The 18,975-nt window shown below is 48.4% G+C and overlaps 1 protein-coding gene across 2 annotated transcripts in view; it reads left to right on the top strand.

Annotated features, from left to right (window-relative positions):
- SLC25A42 (solute carrier family 25 member 42) overlaps window positions 1–18,975 on the top strand; it is a 409,509-nt gene that overhangs the window by 179,656 nt on the left and 210,878 nt on the right. For both annotated transcript variants that reach the window (XM_069649132.1, XM_069649131.1), the window contains one exon: window positions 1,006–1,117. In XM_069649132.1, the coding sequence (XP_069505233.1) occupies window positions 1,006–1,117 (112 nt within the window). The remainder of the gene's footprint in view (window positions 1–1,005; window positions 1,118–18,975) is intronic.

The following is an 18,975-nucleotide window of genomic DNA, read 5'->3' as shown; positions in this document are numbered from 1 at the left end:
TCTGTCCAAATTAAATGAAGTTGTTTTCTGTGTTTGACACACGCTTGTCTTTGCGTCAAGGAGTCACACAGCGGAGTACGATCTAGCTTTCTCACGCCTCTGGGTCCTTGCCTTATGAAACCAACTGTGGGTTTCTAGAAAGTTGTTTCCATTTGTTGGTTGGACCATGCCGCAAAGTTTGCTTGCACAACTACCTCCATTGATTTATGTGGCCTTCCCCCTCTGGCGCACAGTCATATTTCATAGCCGGGTAGAGCTTACACTCCTTTTTTTCTGTCCCAAGAGCACATCTCTCCTCTTCCCAGGGTTACAGGTCGAGCAGCCACATTTGTCTGTTGCAAAGCTCAGTTTGCCTCCTCCTCCGACTGCTTACTTGATTGCCCCAATGCACTTTGCTCTACTCTTACTCCATTGGCATCATAATCCTGATCTTGGTTCTGGGCAGGAATAGCTCCCTCATTTCTCAGCAGCTGCTGCCATTGTCACCTAGTAAGATCAAAAAGCGGGCCTGCCCCTTTTTTCCTATTTTCAAGCAAATTCTCTATTTGTTTAATCGAAAATAAATGTCTTTGGGACTGGATGTGAATGTCATTATTTGAATGGAGGAGGTGCATCCTCGGTGTTAAACGATTTTGGGAATAGCCCAATGTCATGTCTGCTGCTGGGCTTATTTAGAGATTCTTGGCAAGGCATTGGTGTAACCAAAATGCAGTTCTACTGGTGAAGCATTACAGAGAACATACCAAATTTAAAGTCACTAGTACTGTGAGAAGTCTGGCTTTGAGTAACATGGTATGAACAATAAAAGGATGAATCCTATTATCACTGAATGCGCCCAGAAGCAAAATGGCGCACAGAAATGCAAACACAAGTGAACCTCTGCGTCATGGTTTATTTACTGGGAAGGATTATTAAAAGATTAAATTTTGAACACAATGTATTGCTTCAATTGAGATGTAATTATTTTATGCATTCATGACTCGGTTTCTTTTTTTTTTTTTTCAGGGATCCAAAGACGCCAAGCATGTACTCAATTCTTTGATGTCTGGTGCGTTGGCTGGTGCTGTTGCCAAGACTTCTGTTGCACCACTGGACCGAACAAAAATCATATTTCAAGGTAAATACTAGGAATCCATTCAGCAATATCCTGATGGGCCCGCGTCTTACTCAGACAACATTTTTGTGTTAAAAGTGTAGTATTCCTGTCTCTAATATTCTTAATCATTTCAATGTGGTGATATATTCATGCACAGGTTATGCATCAGATTTGGATCTCCACTTATTCTTGCAGCCCGTTCCCTTTGCTCCATGTTTATGGAATATTCAATACTTTGAGGATGTGACTGAGGCATAAGGAACATCCTTATTGAAGAGAAAGACGGCTGCTAGGACGAATGCATGTCCATTGCTGTACCGCCATCACGCATGACTGGGGCCCAACCCCCAGTTATATTCTCCACGTCGGCAAGGCATGGATATGCGTGGCTTGTTTTTCTTTTCCTTCCCTTTTTTATGCCTTATCCATTTGGGTTAAAGAGGTGTTATAATGTGAGATGTGGTATTTCCTTCAGGACCTGCAGTTAGTCTTACATGCCCCATGACCGAGCATTGCTGGACTGAGTGCGGGCTGTGGGATGGCATCACATTACGGATCGACCTACTGGGAAACTCTTCAAAATATATGACTATATATTCCAGCTGCGCTTCAGGAGCTTGGCAACGGGTAGGTCCAGGGGCCCGGGATGGAGCTGGCTCAACCACCTAATTCTGACTCCAGAGCTGGGGGTCTCTCCATCCATTGGTAACAGCAGAGTATGCCCTGATGTACTCATTTATTGGCCTAATGTTTCTTCAGAACCCTTTAAACAGAACCTTCTGGCGGTCATACCAGCTCCTTGTCTGGGGGCTGCAGATTTGTTCTGAGATCAATCCACACCATCCATTTTCTTTTACAGCCATTGTTTCCCTTCACATTAGGGTATTCTAAATGGCATACAAGTGCCACATGCATGGTTACAAAATGGTAGACATACATGGGGACAAGGTTGACAACTCTGCTCAGTCAGATAAGGCCAAAAGAAGCTGCTCTCGGCGACTCTTAGCAAGGCACCTTCCTCATAAACTGGAGGGATGTCATGGTAGAAGAGTCCAGACAGCACTTCTTTATTTCGGACTCCAGTGTGCACCATTCTCAGTGACCTGTAGGAACAGCTTCTGCCATACAACCACCTTCTGTCTTATGTACTGGACCAATGTCCCTTTAAGGGTGTGGAATTAGGTGACCGACACAAGTGGCATGCTTTTGGCTATAGACTTTTATTGGTGAAAAAAAAAAACGAAAACCCTGTCTGATCCTGTTCTAAGAGGAGTTTCCCTGCCTCAACTAAATACTAAGAAATCTGTTGGGCTGTCAGTTTAAAGCAAAGAGTCCACTGTCCTGTGTTGAAATACCGATTTACAACCCTTGCAATATAAACCCAACTAAGGAAAAGGGGTGATCTTCTTGGGCCAGAAGAATGGCTTGCTGTCTTCTCCTGGATGATAGCGAAACATCACTTACGGGGAATGCAAAGAAAATGTTCTTCTGAAAGGATACACATAAAAAGCCTCAAAGGTTCCTTGAATTGGAGTTCCAACAATAAGGCACATAAAACAAAGTCTCATATCTTCACATCGTTTTGGGGGGGGTGGGTTGGGGTGACTCACCTCCCACCCCCCTCTGTCCTTTCTCAGTGGTTTTCCTAATGCCAGGACAAGTGTCTTTCTTCTTCTGGTCTTTATCAGATGCTTCACAGTGCCAAGAGAATGGCTTCCTCTTGGCTCCTTTCACAATGTTCACAAACATCAGGGGGTATGTCTCCCTTCCCCTGGCTTTTCTCAAAATGCTCAGTGTTCACAGCCCACCTGGTTTACTATCCTGCCACGTATTGTGACTATGGTCTTGGAGGCAGTTTGTTATTGGGTGTTGATCTCAATCCCTTCTTAGCTCTTCTTGATTCTCAATAATTGTACCCGGTTCAGTATCCTGCCAGGTATTTTTTTTGTCGGGTTCCTGTTCCCTTTTGGTTTTGGCTTCCTCCTCTCAGCCCCCAGACCCCTCTGGCTTCCTCCTCTCAGGCCCCAGACCCCTCTGGCTTCCTCCTCTCGGGCCCCAGACCCCTTTGGCGTCGTCCTCTCGGGCCACAGACCCTGTCTAGGCAGTCCTGATCTCCCAGTCTGCCAGGGACATGAAGATGACGATTCTGGATGCCACTCCTTATTGGATTCGGGTCCCAGACCGGTGTCCACTGCGGTATGGTCTCTCAGTATTCCCAGCATGCCTCCCAGTCGCCTAACCCTCCTCTGGTTGCTCACTGGTCTCCATCTACTGCTTCTGGATCTCTCGCCTCTTTTCCGATACCACCTCCTCCTCCTCCATCTGGGCTCTGCAGCGACTTCCTGCTTTCGTGCTCCGCATCCCAGGCGGACTACGCTCTCCAGCTCTCTCGACCAGCTGGCACTTCATCCTCCTGCTGCCAGACATGGCCCGACCATGGTGGAGCTCTCTGGAACGTCGCTGCCAACGGTTAAGCACCCCGTCATTGACTGCTTCATTTGCGCAGGAAATATTTGTATCGTTAGAAATAAATTCTCCCAAATTCTTGTCTGATGGTTCGGAATGCTAAATGCAATTCCACACGACACTGCCAGTCACTGGCCAGGGCAGGTGAACTCTAACTTAATGACAATTGCAACGTAATATTTTTTTTTCTACTTTGGGTGTTGCAGGTTGATTTTATTATTTTTGTAAAATAAACAATGGGCCTCATTACGGGTCTGGCGGTAACCCTGCCGGTGATACCGACTGGTTGCTGCCGGACCCATAAAAAATTACTGGCGCATGACTTCCCGGTGCCACTGGGCTATTCAAAGTCTGGTGGCCGGGAAGTCAGGCGCTGGTAATTTTGTTAGTCTCTATTCCCATGGAGTCCTATTGGACTCCATGGGAATGGGGACACGGGAGCAAAGGTGCTGGTGCTTCTGTGAGAACTCTGCGAGCGGGTGCGTCCCGCCCAGCAGGTCTGACCCTGGCGGGTGGGAGGCCCCCGCCCGCAGAGTTGCAGTGTGCCAGTCCGGAAACAACGGTGCCGGTAGACTTACCGGCACCGTTGTTTCCGGACCGGCACAATGGTAGTGAGGCCCAATGTCTTTCAACATATAAACCAGTACGAACATGTATCTTATTTCAGTGCATAGTACAATAAATATATACAAAATAAATAATAAACATGCAAAAAACATATTAAAAAACACATGTCCGGTTTCACAAAATGAGGTTATCGGATGTAGTCTCGGGAGGATAGCTCAGGGGCAACATGCTCGCCTTCGAAGCAAGATGACACAGACCAACTCAGGTTCGATCCCCAGGTCCGCGCTTAGAAACCTCCTGGGTATTAAGTGCGTTATAAATAACCAATTATAATAATGGACCAAGGAAAAAGCAATTTATCCTGAGCTTGCAGTCTATATCCTACCACTGTAAACTTTGCTTGTCTGACTACACCTCTGGTTCGACCACTGCAAGGCCAATTAACCTAATCGTGGCACAGGGGAGTCTACTGCAACAGTTATACATGTTGTGACTGTGTAGCCACACTACTGTGTTCTGAAAGTGCACCACAGGGAGCTGTACGTTTCAGCGGCTGGATATTCATGCTCTTGCCTTCCTCAGGACCAAACAATAAAAGCGACCACTGAGGACCAAAGGGTGAAATAAAATAGGATCACTCTATGCTATGGCTGACTAGATGAAACCGCAATGATCTTTTCTAAAATGTGCACCTTATTCCCAAAGAAAAATACCTAATAAATCCTGCACCAAAAGATAGAAATGGACACCATTAACAACAATAAATCTAAGTCCTGTGATCGTTTTCTCTATATCTTATGCAAGATGACCCCCTTGTCAGTGAACTTCCCCTCTAGAAGTAGTAGAATTAGAGGAATGCTGCTCCATCAGGGAGAGGAACCTAAACCTCTTGTGATAGACACAGTTGCAAGAGTGATGTGCCATGTATCAAAGACATGACTTGCAATCTGTGGGTTTTGAAAAATGTATCGTTTCTCAAAAGGATAAGAATTCCAAATATTCAGAAAAAGATAATTAACTGGGAATGCAATCACCATAGTAGATCAATATATCTATCAGCCATTTGAAAAGCGCCTAACTCCAGTGATGGTATAGCAAAGCATTGCAGGCAGGTGACAGTTTGCCCTTCTGTATGAGAAATCTCTATTTTGTGTCCATGAATGACTCTTGAGTGGCTTGCTTTTAATGTTGTGAGGGGTAATGAGACAAACCACACCTGTTCCAATTGAGGCAGTAAAGGCTAGCAACATTGTGTGGCACTAGATACAAAAATCAAAATAGACTCACAGAGCAAGCTGTAGCCTCGTGACTATTCTTCCTGCATGCGCTGTGTGCGTTGTCAGGGTAACCAAGCGTTTGTTTTGTCAAACGTGTCTTCATGGAAGCCATAGTGGCTCTGTGGAGGGGGCGAAATAGGAGATAGCAACTATAGTTTAGTTTATTATTTGTATAACTATGGGCAATAAGGAGTTTTTTCTAAGTCAGTATGCAAGTAGCACCTCGCGGGGGAGAATTAGCTCGATTCTTACCTGTTCTGTGTCTGCGTTATGCGGCACATTGGTTGCCTTGGCAACCATAGCCTAGAGCGACCCGGATAGACTTGACGTAAGTAGTCGTGTGGGAACAGACACTGGGAAAACCTAATGGATGCACTACCTACTATTGTGTGGGAGCTACCGCGGGTGCCATATTGGAGTGGAAAGCAGCTGAAACATCTAGATGAACACTTGCGTGCAGCAGCGTTAATGTATGCCTCTACTGAAGATTATGCATGCATCATTAACTGGAAAAAATGAAGGCCTATAAACATGAACCCTTATTATTGAGGAATGTGTATCTAAATAAAATCTGCTCACTGGCCCGCTTGGCAGGCCTGGCTGTATACCTGCTGGCAGCTTGTAGAGGGACTCTGCTCCAAGCCCTATGTAGGAGTTAAGGGTATCTATCTAAATGGGCTCTGTAGGGATCTACATGAAAAGCATGTTGCTGAAAACGTGGCGGAATACTGCGAAGTCGAAAGCTTCGCATTACAAAAATGTTGAACGTGTTTATTTTCCAATTGTCCCCTGCTTTTCATGTATTGTAAGCGGGCGACAGCCCCGCAACCCCTGTTCCACTTATTCAGCATTATGGGATTCTACCATGCCGAATGCACACAAAATGCACATTCAGCATTTTTTAATGTTCTTTTCGGCCATTACCCCCTGTAGGTGCAATAAACCTGCATGCCCCAATAAGGGTAGCTTGTATGTTCCCACCTCTATGGGAAATACCCCAGGAAAAGGAAACCATTGTTTCTCCTAGTTGCATGTAATGTATACCACCCACTGGATATTTATACCATGCACTATCACCACTGGAGTGGATGCATTAGCACATGTGCCATCTCTCAGGAAAGTCCTAACGTGCACAAGAAAAAAGAAAAAATTATTTCTCCTCGTCGCATATTGAAAGTGGAAACGTGGTGGCACATGTGACATCTGTCAGGAAAGTCATATCATGCTCATGGGCACATGGTCTCTGGAACGGACCTACGAACACTTGCATGCAGAATTAACAGTTGGTGCCCCGATGGTGAGAAAAATCGCTTCAGGCTAGTGTCTGCTTCAGATTAGAAGCTGCTTCTAGGCTATTAAGGCATACATCCACCTTGTCTTGTGTAGGAGTATTTTCTGTCTGTTGGTCACATGTTTAACAATGTCCAGCACCCAACAAAGTAGATCTGCCGTATGCTGATATTCCAGAAATTGAGAGTGTTGCAGAAATATTTTTATGTCGGATCCTTAAGCGATGCTCAGTAATCAGAGTGTGGACGGTTCTTGTCATCTGTCCTACATGCTGGAGACCACATGGACACTGAATGCAGGACACCACATTTGCTGTTTTGCAATTTGACCTGAACTTCAGTTCCCATACTCTATCCTTGATTTTTAAAAGAGTCCATCTTCTTGGTAAAGCTACAGGCCTTACAGCTCCCGCATGGGAACTGTCTCTGTACGGGTCACAGCTCCCAATTGGATTAGTGGCCCTTTCCTGTTTGGGTCTTGAATGGACTAATTTGTCCTTCAAATTCTGAGATCTCTTAAAGGCAAAGAGAGGGAACTACACATTCAACATGCATGTGCTAACCATGGCCAGTATTTCCTAATCATTTTTTTGATATCGTAGGAGTTGGTATTATATGTAGTCACACATGTAAGCCTCCTCCGAGTCTCCACGGTACTTAGATTCCAGATGTTTTTCTTTGTGTGAACTAAGCTCTTTTCATTGAGTGGGAAAGGAGTTTCTTGGGATAGCCCGGTTTCTTAAGATTAGTACTGAGTCACTGCATTTTCATGTTTCTTAAGATTAGTACTGAGTCACTGCATTTTCATAATAGTCCTTCAAAGAAGTGCAATTGCATCTAAGGTGCAGGAACTGCACGAAGGGTTCATTGAGGTCCCTCGGGTGGAAGCTGGAAAAATGGAGTGTAGGGTTTGTTTGTTGTTTTTCTATGTAGTGCTCTGCTCAAAAGCCCTCCACCTGTTTTTATCATGTCCAGGAAGTGTATTCTATGGTGATCATACTCCTTCATAAATTTGATAGTTGCATGGCATTCATTCAGCCAGTTTAATACGTTAAAAAGGGATTCCTCTGACCCTGTCCAGATGAACACAATGTCATCTATGTAGCGGAATCGATGGAGATTTGAAGGTTGAATGGGTTATTTTCAGAGAGCACAAATTCTTCTTCAAATGATGACATAAATAATTGATTTTATTTATAGAGCGCTTTACACCATGGCACTGTACAATGGAACAACATAATACAGAGTAACGGCGACAAATAACAATGAGAGCAAAGATTACATCTTGAATCATTCAACAAAACAGGCAAAGAGCAATTAACTGAAGGGGGGAATGGGGAGTGGGAATAGGCGAGGGGACGGGAGGGGCGTAGGAGATGGTTTGGATGAGGGAAAATGGAAGGGAGAGAGTGTAGTAGGAGAGGGGAGAGGAATTAGATGAAGGGGAAAAAAGGGGGGAAGATGTCATGATGCCTACCTCCAAGGAGCCAGGCCCAGCCCAGCAACCCCAGAGGCATTTTCCCCAAGGACGTCTCAGCGGGCCCAAGTTGGGGCCTTTTGGACGCAGTCCTGGCACCTTCGGCGCCAGGCTCATTCTGGACCCCAGTCCTGGCGCCTTAGGCGCCAGGCTCATAAAGCAAGACATGTGTGTAAGTGTTTTAATGTGCACTTACCTGAAGCAGACTCTGCTGCTACATCCAGGCCCTCTTGAGGACTGAATGGGACTACTTTATCACTCGGGTGTGGCCTGAGGAAGAATACATACCTGAGTGGAAGGATACATACCTGGAACTACTTTACAGGCTATTTAAACCACACCCGAAGAGCAGCACATGCTTCGTGTTGTTCTGCATCTAGCAGCTGGACGCTCACCGTGTTTGCTCCTGCATTCGGACTTCTGCCACGCCTGCCAGCATCCTGATCACCTACAAAGGAAGAGAAAGAGGGAATAGGAGAAGGAAAAGACTTTACCTGCAAGATCTGCATTCCGGAGTCAGCTCGCCGACGATCCTGCAAAGGAAGACACTTAATTTAAAAGCACATCGCATCGACCGCCGCAGCGCCGCATGGCGCCTCCATGTTCAGCAGCGATCACCCGGATTCGCAGCCACGCTTCCACGCCTACGGAGAAAAAGACAAGAGTAAAGGTGAGAGAGAGAAGGGAATGAGGAAACCAAAACCTCCATGTTAAGACTTACCTGTCCGGTCATTCCCTCTTCATTTCGGGTCCGCGCCGCATCCAGGTGTTTCCGGACCCCGGCCCCTATGGGGAAAAAGACATTAGCGTCAATGAGCGAATGAAAAGACATTACCCAAAAACACTCATCAAGACTTACCTGATTTCTACAGGGATTGCATCTCGGGTCGGTGCCTTTTCCCCGGCATTCCGTACCCCGGCCCCTATCGGGAAAAAGACATTGACATTAGCATATTGATGCAAGGACAAAAGGGGAACCTTTCAAGGAACTTACCTGGAAGCCAAGCAAGTTTGGTTCTCATAAAACCAAGAATCCAGTGAAGTAACTGGATACCAACACGCCCCTGCATCAGAAGCAGGAAGGAGAGCTCGCCCTTCAAGACCCTAAGGTGAGACGCCACGGGAAGCACTGAAGGGTTTCGAGGAGGGTGAGAGGGGAAAGGGGGAGGCTGGTAGCATTCCCCGCAGACAGTTAATCCCTTATTCTCGCCTACGGAAGGATACTTTTGCAAGCCGGACAAGCAGGAGTTGGGAGTCCGGTCCAGTCCATCTTCTGAGCCCCGCGCAACACCTTAGAAGAGGTCACAGCAGCACGATCCTGGCCAGCGCCTCCGTGGGAGTCAGGTGAGCGTAACAGAAGAAGAGAGGGCAGAGGGGGAGTTTTCAAGGTGGAGAATGGAGGAGGAGGGATTTAAGGGAAGTGCGAAATAAGGTGAAGGTCGTGGTAGAGCGGATTGAGAGAGGGAGCGAGTTCCATTGCAGAGGAGCAAGGAGTTGGAAGGAGCGGAACTGGGAGGAAGTGCAGGGGGAAGGAGGTAGAGTGAGAAGGAAATGGTCAGCGGAACGAAGAACGAGAGGGGGAGTAGAAGGAGAGAAGGGAGGAGCGATAAGGAGGAGCAAGACCATGGAGGGATTTGAAGACCAGGCAGAGAAAGTAAAATTTAAGCTGTAAGTGGAAAGGTAGCCAACCAAGGTGAGAGAGCGAGGAAGAGATGGAGTCACGGGATGTAAGGAGGCAAAGGTTTATGAACATCAGAGTGGTATATGGATTTAAGAGGGGCAAGCTGAGATGCAGGAAGTCCGAAGATTAGAGAGGTGCAGTAGAAGAGGCGGGAAAAGATGAGAGAGGAGATTAGGAGTTTGGTGGCGTGGAATGTGAGGGAGGGACGGATTTTGCGAATATTGTAAAGGTGGCATTGTCAGGTGCAGGAGGTGAGTGAAATGTGTTGCGAGATGGTGAGAGGAGTCAAAGAGAACGCCTAGATTGCGAGCATGAGGGGAGAAAGGGAGATTGGAGGGAGGAAAGTGGATGAAAGGGGGAGGAGAGGAAGGGGGAAGAGTATTGGAGGGGAAGAAAAGGACTTTGGTGTTATCAGTGTTAAGAGAGAGAAAGCAGGAGGACATCCAGTTCTTGATAGCTGTGAGACAAGAGGAGAGTTTAAGGTGTGAAGGAGGAGAAAGAGAGAAAGAGTTGAGTATCATCCGCAAAGAAATGGTGGGAGATGCCAAACGAAGGGATAACGGGCAATGAGGGAGGTGAAAAGAGAGAAGAGGAAAGGACCAAGTACAGAGCCTTGAGGAACACCGTAAATAAGAGGGAAGGAAGGAGAGGTCTGGCCTCCCCATGAAACAGCAAAGGAACGGGAGGAGAGGTAACAGGATAGCCATTTTAGAAAAGGGCCTTTAAACCCGAAGGAGGAAAGAGTGTGGAGCAGGAGTGGATGATCGACAGTGTCAAAGGCTGCGGAGAGATCCACGAGAATAAGGATAGAGGATTGCTTGGCATGTCGAGCAGAGAGGAGTGAGTTGAGGATAGGGGTGAGAGCAGTTTCAGTGGAATGTTTGGGACAGAAGCCAGATAGGAAGGAGAGAGGAAGTAGTGACAAAGGAGGAGAGTTGAGAGTAGGCAAGGCGCTCAAGGAGCTTAGAGAGGAAAGGTAGAAGAGAGATAGGTCTGTAGTTAGCAGTGAGAAGTGGATCAGCAGAGGGTTTCTTTAGAATAGGAATAATTGTTGCATGTTTGAAAGCAGAGGGGAAAGGTTGATGAAGAGAGGCAGGAGTTGAAGAAAGTGGTAAGATACGGGATAAGAAGGGGGTAGATCTTGGGGATGAGAACGGAGGGGAGAGGGCCAGAGGGGGCGGACGTGGGGTGGGCTTTGGATTGAAGGGATGCGACATCCGAAGGGGAAACAGATGAAAAGACAGACATAATGGAAGAGGGAGGAGAGGGGGGAGAAGGAGAGGGGGAGTCAGAGGGAGTTAATTTTTTGCCGGAGTGTCAGGATTTTGGAGGAAAAGAAGTTGGCAAAGTCAGACGGAGAAAGTGTGGAATTGGATGAGGGATCAGGAGTAGGAGGAGAGAGAAGACGGGAGAGAGTTTGAAAAATCCGACGAGGATGGGAGGCTTGAGACTGGAGAAGGTTAGAGTAGTAGGAGGACTTGGCCGCTGCAAGACAGGAGTTGTAAAGTGCGTGTTAAGAGAAGTAAGAGGTTTGATTAGAGAGCGAGGGAGTTTTGAGCCAGTCTCTCTAACCGCCGGAGAAGGCGCTGCATAGAGCGGAGATGGGAAAGTAAGCCAAGGTTGAGAAGGCTTCCGAGTAGGACGGAAGAGAGAAAGGGGGTAAAGTTGATCTAGGGCAGTGGTGATAGAAGATGAAAGGGAAGAGAGAGCATCGTCTGCAGAGAGTAAAGCAAAGTCTTGTGGAGATGGAAGAGAAGATGAGCAAGTGCCAGAAAAGAGGGTAGCGTCAAAGTCCCGAAGGGCACGACATGAGTAGATTGCAGGGGAGGGATTAGTAGTAGTGGCGTGAGAGAGAGGAGAAGGGGAGAATGAGAGTAAGGCATAGTCCGAGAGATAGACAGGAAGAGAAGAGACAGGGGAAGAGGAATAGGATGAGTTGAAGATGAGGTCAAGAGTGTAACCAGAGGAGTGAGTAGGGAAGGGGGGAGAGGAGGTAGGAGTCAAGGATGGAGAGGAGGGGAGAAGATTGAGGGGGAGAAGGAAGATGGATATTAAAGTCGCCAAGTACAGTTAGAGGAGAGGGGGAGGGAGAAATAAGTGAGAGAAGGTGATCCAGGTCTTCATAGAAGGAAGAGCGAGGGCCAGGGGGACGATAGATGATGAGGAAGGAAATAGGGTGGAGAGAGGAGAAGGACTTGTAGAGGAATTCAAAGGTAGGGAAAGAGTTGGAGAGGAAGCGGAGGAGATGTATTTGGGGTGGAACAGGAGACCGACCCCTCCACCACGGCCAGAGGGTCCGGGGGGGAGTGGATGAAGGAGGAAGAAGAGGTTGTCAAGGAAGCGGGGGCAGAGGTGTTATGAGGGGCAATCCAGGTTTCAGTTAGGCAGAGGAAATGAAGGTTAAGGCGAATGAATAAATCAAGGGTAGCTGCTGTTTTGTTACAGATGAATCTGGCGTTCCAAAGAGCAGTGTTCATGAGGGCAGAGTGGTTGGCAGTGGGGGGGGGTAAAGAAGGCTAGGGCGGTGAGAGAAGGAATGAGGGTAACTGGAGGAGTGGGGGTGAGGATAGTGAAGAGGAAAAGGCATCAGGAGGAAAGAGGAGAGTAGAAGGGAAAGGAGAAGGTGGAAGGGTGGAGTGAGGGGGGAGAGTGAGGTGGAAGGGAGTAATGGAAGATCGCATACCAAAGGACTTGGAGAAGGGCAAGTAGAGAAGGGTGGTAATTGTAGGAGTTAGGAATGTAGGGGGTAGAGACCAGTGTGATAGTTACAGAAAGGGGGAGGCAGTGGGCAATGTAGGACCAAGTGCGACGAGGGATGGCAGGTAGAAACAAGAGAGTCAGAGGGAGCAAGCACTCGGAATTCCAGTTGGAGGAGTCCAGGTACAGGATGGCGTCAAAGGTGGACTCGAGTCAGTGATGAGAGATAGCCGGAAGAAACCAAAAGTCAGAGGGAGTAGGTTCTCGAGACTGCGGTTGGAGGAGTCCAGGTGCTTGAGGGAGGAAAATGAGGTGGCAATTTTGGACTGTTGCAAGGTGGTCACGGGTCCAGTGTTGAGAGATGACCGGTAGGAACCAATAGGGTCAGAGCAAATAGGCACTCGAAGCAGTGGTTGGAGGAGACCAGGTGTCTGAGGCAAGAAAGTGAGGTAGCAGTTTTGGGCTGCTGGCCCTGGGTGTGAGCAAGCGGGTTCAGATTGGCCGGACCGCTGTAGGTGGCACCAAGGTAGAATGGAGGTAGTTACCACCAAGCAGGGACTGCAAGTTCACTAGTTATGAAGGTGGCCTAAAGTAGGAGGAAAAGCAAGGGAAAAGCAACGTTCAGACCACAGCCAGTGCCGGGTGAACGGAGGACTGTAGGAGCAGAGTTGGAGCCAGAGAATGAGGTAGGCTGGATCCACACTTGCGTGAGGAAGATGGTGGGACTTAGGGCGCTGAGATCCCGCCAGGACTCGGAGAGCCAGTGGAGAGGTGGAATGGCCAGGTGCTGGTGTGGAGGCACATGGAGCCGACTCGCCCCCATCGGGACACAGGAGGGGGAAAACCAAATGGAGGCTCTAAGGGCTGCAGTAGAGGAGCAAGGATGCTGGCACTTCAGGCTGCAGCTAACACAACAGGAAACCCAAGGCATCAGTCTGGGGGGGGGAGCACCGAGGGAACAGGACCAGCACTGGAGAAGGAGGAAAGTCGGACTCGCTCTCGGATGGAGGGAGCGGGACAACGTCAAGATGGCGGCACCTCAGACCGCAGCTTACCCAGAGCCGGAGCTATCTCAGTGAGCCGAAGGAGCAGCAGAGCGCCCTGGAGCTGTTGAGGGGACGCAAAGAGCTGCCCCATTTCCACCCGGGCACAGGAAGGGCAAGAAGCAAGTGGAGGTCCCGGGGATCCCGATGCTGGTTCCAAGTATGGCTGCAGGCTCACCAGGACTCCGCGTGGTGAAGAAAGGGGCCGATGAGGAAGCGGAGCGCTTCGGAGCTGCAGAGGGGACACACAGGGCTGCCCCGTCTCCGCCCGGACACAGGAATGGAGAGAGGAAAATGGAGGTTCCGGGAGGGCCCGATGCTGGCTCCACTAACGGCTGTAGGCTCACCAGAACCCCGTGAGGTGAAGGGGGCCGATGGAGGAGCGTAGTGTTCAGGAGCTGCTGAGGGGACACACAGAGCCGTCCTGATACCGCCCGGACACAGGAGGGCGGGAGCCAAATGGAGGTCTTGCGAGGTCTTAAGAGGATCCAAAGCTGGCACAACAGATGGCTGCAGTCTCACCCGGACCCTGCGTAGCGCAGAGGGAGCTTCGGGGGACGTGTGGAGTGCGGAGGTCTCGAGAGAATGGGGGCCGATGGAGGAGCGGAGCGCTCCGGAGCTGCTGAGGGGACACTATTAATAATATTGTGAGACTGGGCACAAAAGCCGCACCCATAGTAGTCCCTCACATTTGGAAATAGAACCGATTGCTGTACTGGAAGAAATTCCTTTTTGGGGATATGCGCATTAGATCCAAGATGAATTTGCCTGGGACCCGTTGTTGTGTGGGCTAGATGTTCCCTGATTTTCTCAATCGCCTGGTCTTGCGGAATGTTTGCATAGAGGGATCATATGTCCATGATGAACAAATATTTAAAATTGGGATCAAATTCCATGCCCTCAAACAGATTGATTGTCCCCATTCTATCTTTAATGTAGGTCAGGGTTTGCTGAGGGAAAGGTCAACAAATGTACGTAGTTGCTCCACTATGGAGCCACAGCCCTACACTATGGGTCATCCTGGGGACTTAGACGCAACCTTATGTATTTTAGGGAGGGCATAAAATATAATGGTTCTTTGTTCAGAAACTCAAATTCTTCCTTCGTGATCCATTCCCTGTCTGCTCCAAATGAGTGGTCTCTAAGATTCCCTGTTTTATCTCACGTGATGGATTACGCCCCAGAGTCTGATAGCTGTGGATATCCTCTGATAATTCTAAAACCATGTTGTTATACTGGCATTATTGAAAACCACCACCTTGCCTCCTTTTTCTGCTGGTCTATGGTCAACTGTAAGTGTTTGCAGTGCCTCCCTCTCAGTATTTGATAAATTGTGCCTGACATGTTGTTTTTTGGCTTCTTAATCTTTTAAGGTCGGCTCCTGACCATGGGCTCCAGAACCCCCTGTTCCTCCAGGGAGGATCTCTCGCTGTTTGAATTGCTCTCTTCTATTTCAACAGTGTCTTGGCCAATACCAAGTCTATAAAGACTAGACCGCTCAGCATGATTTATAGAGGTGCTCTTTATGCTTCTGCACTACTTCCTTGATACAGTACTGATCTTGAGGACTCCTAGTGAATCAGTTGGTCTCTTACTCATCTCAGATAAGGGATATAGGTCCCTTGAGGAATCCACACCCTTCCTCATCCCAGTACTTCCTTGGTTTTAAGGAAACCGATAGGAACACTACGGATGGTGTTGTAAAGGGTAGATGAGGAAGGTGGGTTAAGGTAAGGTGGGCCATGGGCTTACTGCATTCTCCACAGGTCATCCCTAATCTGTTAGGAAAGATTTCGATTCCATGTGTTATTTTCCATCCAGTTGTGTACCGACCAACTTTTTGCATTGTTTAAACACCATAGTCTGACTTTACCAGAGGAGCACAGCTCTGGGCTTTTCGCTCACTTTGTTATAGGGAAACTGACATGCCCTTAAAGACAGTCAGTACTGGGAGACTTTGTTTCCCTTAGTCCTTGTCCATGTTGCAACTTTTCTTCAACATGTTGCAAGTGCATCAAGTACCTTGCAGTACAGTGCACTGCGGTCTTCCTGTCATTTTAAAGGCCCTAGTTACTCTCAAGGATTTTTTAGGAGCAGTGCAGATGTGCCTTGGACAGGGCTGGTGGCAGCTTTTCTTTTCATGTATTCTTAATCCTTTCTTGCCAGGTAAACCGCGATTACCGAGTTTGGCATGGTTAGGTGGCCTGGCTCCAAAATGGCCATGCCACGAGGTTCTTTGTCCTGTCCTTTGGCCATCTTGCCCCTTCACCTACCCCAGGTCGAGCCGACCCAGGTCAGTCCTTATTTGGGCATGCATTTTCCCGCGGAGCGCCAAGCTTTCGCAGGCTTCTGCATGCCTGGAGTGTGCGCCCCCAGGATGTGGGCTGAACGGTCTAGTTACAATACGCATCCTGGGTGCCAGAGGGTGCTGCGAATGCCTAGGACCACTGTGGTCCATGTATGGTATGCCTGTATGTGAACAGATCTCTCATTGGGTCCTCTTGGTTTTGGCGCAAAGGATATTTTGGATAATAGAAGGCTCCAAACACCCATACCATGTCGATCTCTGGAGTTCTCACTGAACGAAGGATAGGATCCAAGTATCCTGAAACTAAGAAGCAGAGTTGTGGAACCATTGGTGACCCACTGGAAGGTTTGGCACCCTGAGCCCACTGTCGTCCCTTGGGACCCCTCTGCATCTGGTCGTCCTAGAAGGTCTGCAAAGATGCTTCGACCCATTGGAATAGTGGGACCAACTATTCTCAGCACCTTCATCAAAACCTGCAAGTAAGCATTTTCGGAAGCGTCCTTGGGCCAACGAGTGAGCTGACCAGCTTGCGCAGAACTTTTGCCCTGATTCTGCCGCCGTTTCGAGGAGGCCCTTGAAACTTGGTACATCGCATGCTCGGTGTTCACGGCACTCGCACACTGAATTTCATACACTTGCCGTTCCCAGGTTTGGAGAAAAGTGAGTGCGCCCGAACCGGAGTATATACCCGGTTACTGTGTTGCCAGCCATGGTGACGAACTTTGCAAGTTCATTGCAGCTGTGGTCCTCTACGTCCTGAAGCCTGCTACAGCGGACCTGACCTGATCCATCAACCAGGAGCAGAGAAATTGCCACTGTCCCGTTTAGGAATCGATGCTGTATCTTCGTCGCTGAAAGTTGCAAAGCCATGAGATTGCCGCATTTGAACCTGCAACCGACGTGGACTCGACTAGCGAAGTTTGGTCCGGAGTGCGCCGTCGGTCAGTGAGTAATTGCAACCCTTACCGGTGGCACCTAGCACAGCCATCCATTTTTACGCACGAGTGGCCCCTGCTAGTGCAAACTATTTCCGAACTCTGTAACCTGCTCTGCCCTGTTGAATAGTGGGAACTTATTCGGTTCCATGTGTTAATATCCCACAAAAATATTGCGATATATCTTTGCGCCGATATTGACCCATGGACCCTGCGGGGGACACCCCCGCTCCCACAAAATATTCTCCCCAAAAATATTGCCTATGGCGAGACAAACGGCCATATATATGGCGATATGTTTGGTGGGGATTTTTTGTAGGGATACCACTTATTCTGCATCACCTCACCCACCTTCCTGAGCTGCTACAGACTCTTGAAGAGTCCCCGTTTTGCCCATCTGCATTACCGCGTGCGCCAGCATTGAAATTACATTTGAGCAATTCGCTCCACTCTTCTTAGGGGTTGGACTGCCTTTCAGTTAGGACTGTGTGTGTTGATGCAGAAGGGACTAAATACTATTTTCACTGCCTGTTTCCAACCCTTTAGATCCCATTGGTCTTGTACGTATATTGATAGGATTGTGTTGGTTTAGAAGTGCTACTGTGATTTTATTTGTGTGTTAAAACTCAAAGGCCTTGAAATACATGTATTTGTATTTTTAATACAAATCACTCCCAGTCTGGTGTATATATGTGTCCTTACTCTGTGTGCTCGTTGAGGTCTTTCAGTCACCCTCACCCCACCTGAGACCTAGTCTTGACTGCTGCCAATGCTACCTTGATTGGTCTGGCTTGTCCAGAAGGTTACCCTGTTCCAAGAAACCATGCTGGCCTTCTGAACCTTTGCCCACCAGGTCAGAGTTCAGAAATCTGTCTTAACAAATCCAACAGGGGGCGTCACTCCCTGTGAGATCCACCCACTGAGTACCACTCCCAGGTGAACTATCGGGTAGCAGCCTCACCTCTCTTTTTTTTTTTGTTACATTACGGAGTGATACCCCAAACTTCAAAATCTAGTGACTACAACACAGGCCCAGAGACCGGTGCCATTGTCTACAACAGCTCTGCTACAGGTAAACCACCTTGCTATGAGGCTGCACCACCCCCAAGGCCTCAGCACCTGGGCAGTCACCGTTGTTAGCACAGTCTCTCTTCCACCCCATTCTTTCACTGCAGTTACTGGTGGACCCTTCCAGCAGTGCTTTGTCAGCTGAATCCTACTGACCTGCTATCCCGAAACAAAATGAACTTTGATGGGATGGGTATTAAAGCTTTCTATGAATGTATTCTAGGTATTATGAAATATTCATGCTTGGGAGAGAAAGGAGTGTTCTTCAGATGCAAAATTTAGACTTGCGCTTGATGAATTTGGGTTGGAGCAGCAACCGGACTCACTCTGCAGGGAACACTCTGGATGTTCTGATCTCCTCAGACCTCCCCCTCTCTAACCCTCTCACCACTCCTCTTCTCTCATCTTTCTCTGCGCCTCAGGCGGAGCCAAACCACACACTGCCACCCACCTTCTCGGTCATCCGACCCATGAAGCGTGTCAGTTGAGGCTTTTGCCACCACTTTATCCCCCCCCCTCCTCCACCTTTGGCTTTCTCACACCCTGATACAGCCCTTTCCATGACCCACTCTTCTACCTCTGATACTCTTGATGTACTTGCCCCTGTCATGACGATCTGCTTGAAGCCCAAAGCCAAGTGCAACTCCTGGTACAACTCTGACCTCGTCACCCTTAATGTAGGGTGGTTGAGTGGAAATGGCTGGCATCTTGTGCATCCTCTGACAAGCTGGTCTGCCGCCTGCTCCAAAAGCAATACCGGCTCTCTGTCCTCACTAAGAGAGCTCACATCCAAGCATGCGTCTCTGCGGCATCTAACAACTCGGCCAAACTCTTTCAAATCTGCAACGAGCTTGCCAATCCTGCTCCAGTCTCCATCTCTCCTGTCCCTTCCCAGGCCCTCTGTACTGCCCTGTCTTCTCATTTCATCTCTAAAACCCAGGACATCCTGTCCACCCTCTCATCCTCTCCTCCTTCTCTCTCTACTCTCTACTACCTCTGGCCTCCCTGCGGCGACCTCTCCTCCGGTCTTCTCTGCCTTTCCTCTGATCACCCGTGACAAGGTTTCTAGAT

Source organism: Ambystoma mexicanum, chromosome 1p, assembly GCF_040938575.1.
Source record: "Ambystoma mexicanum isolate Mex_15411 chromosome 1p, UKY_AmexF1_1, whole genome shotgun sequence".
NCBI classification, from domain to species: Eukaryota; Metazoa; Chordata; class Amphibia; order Caudata; family Ambystomatidae; genus Ambystoma; species Ambystoma mexicanum.
This window is presented reverse-complemented; position numbering and strand designations above follow the sequence as displayed.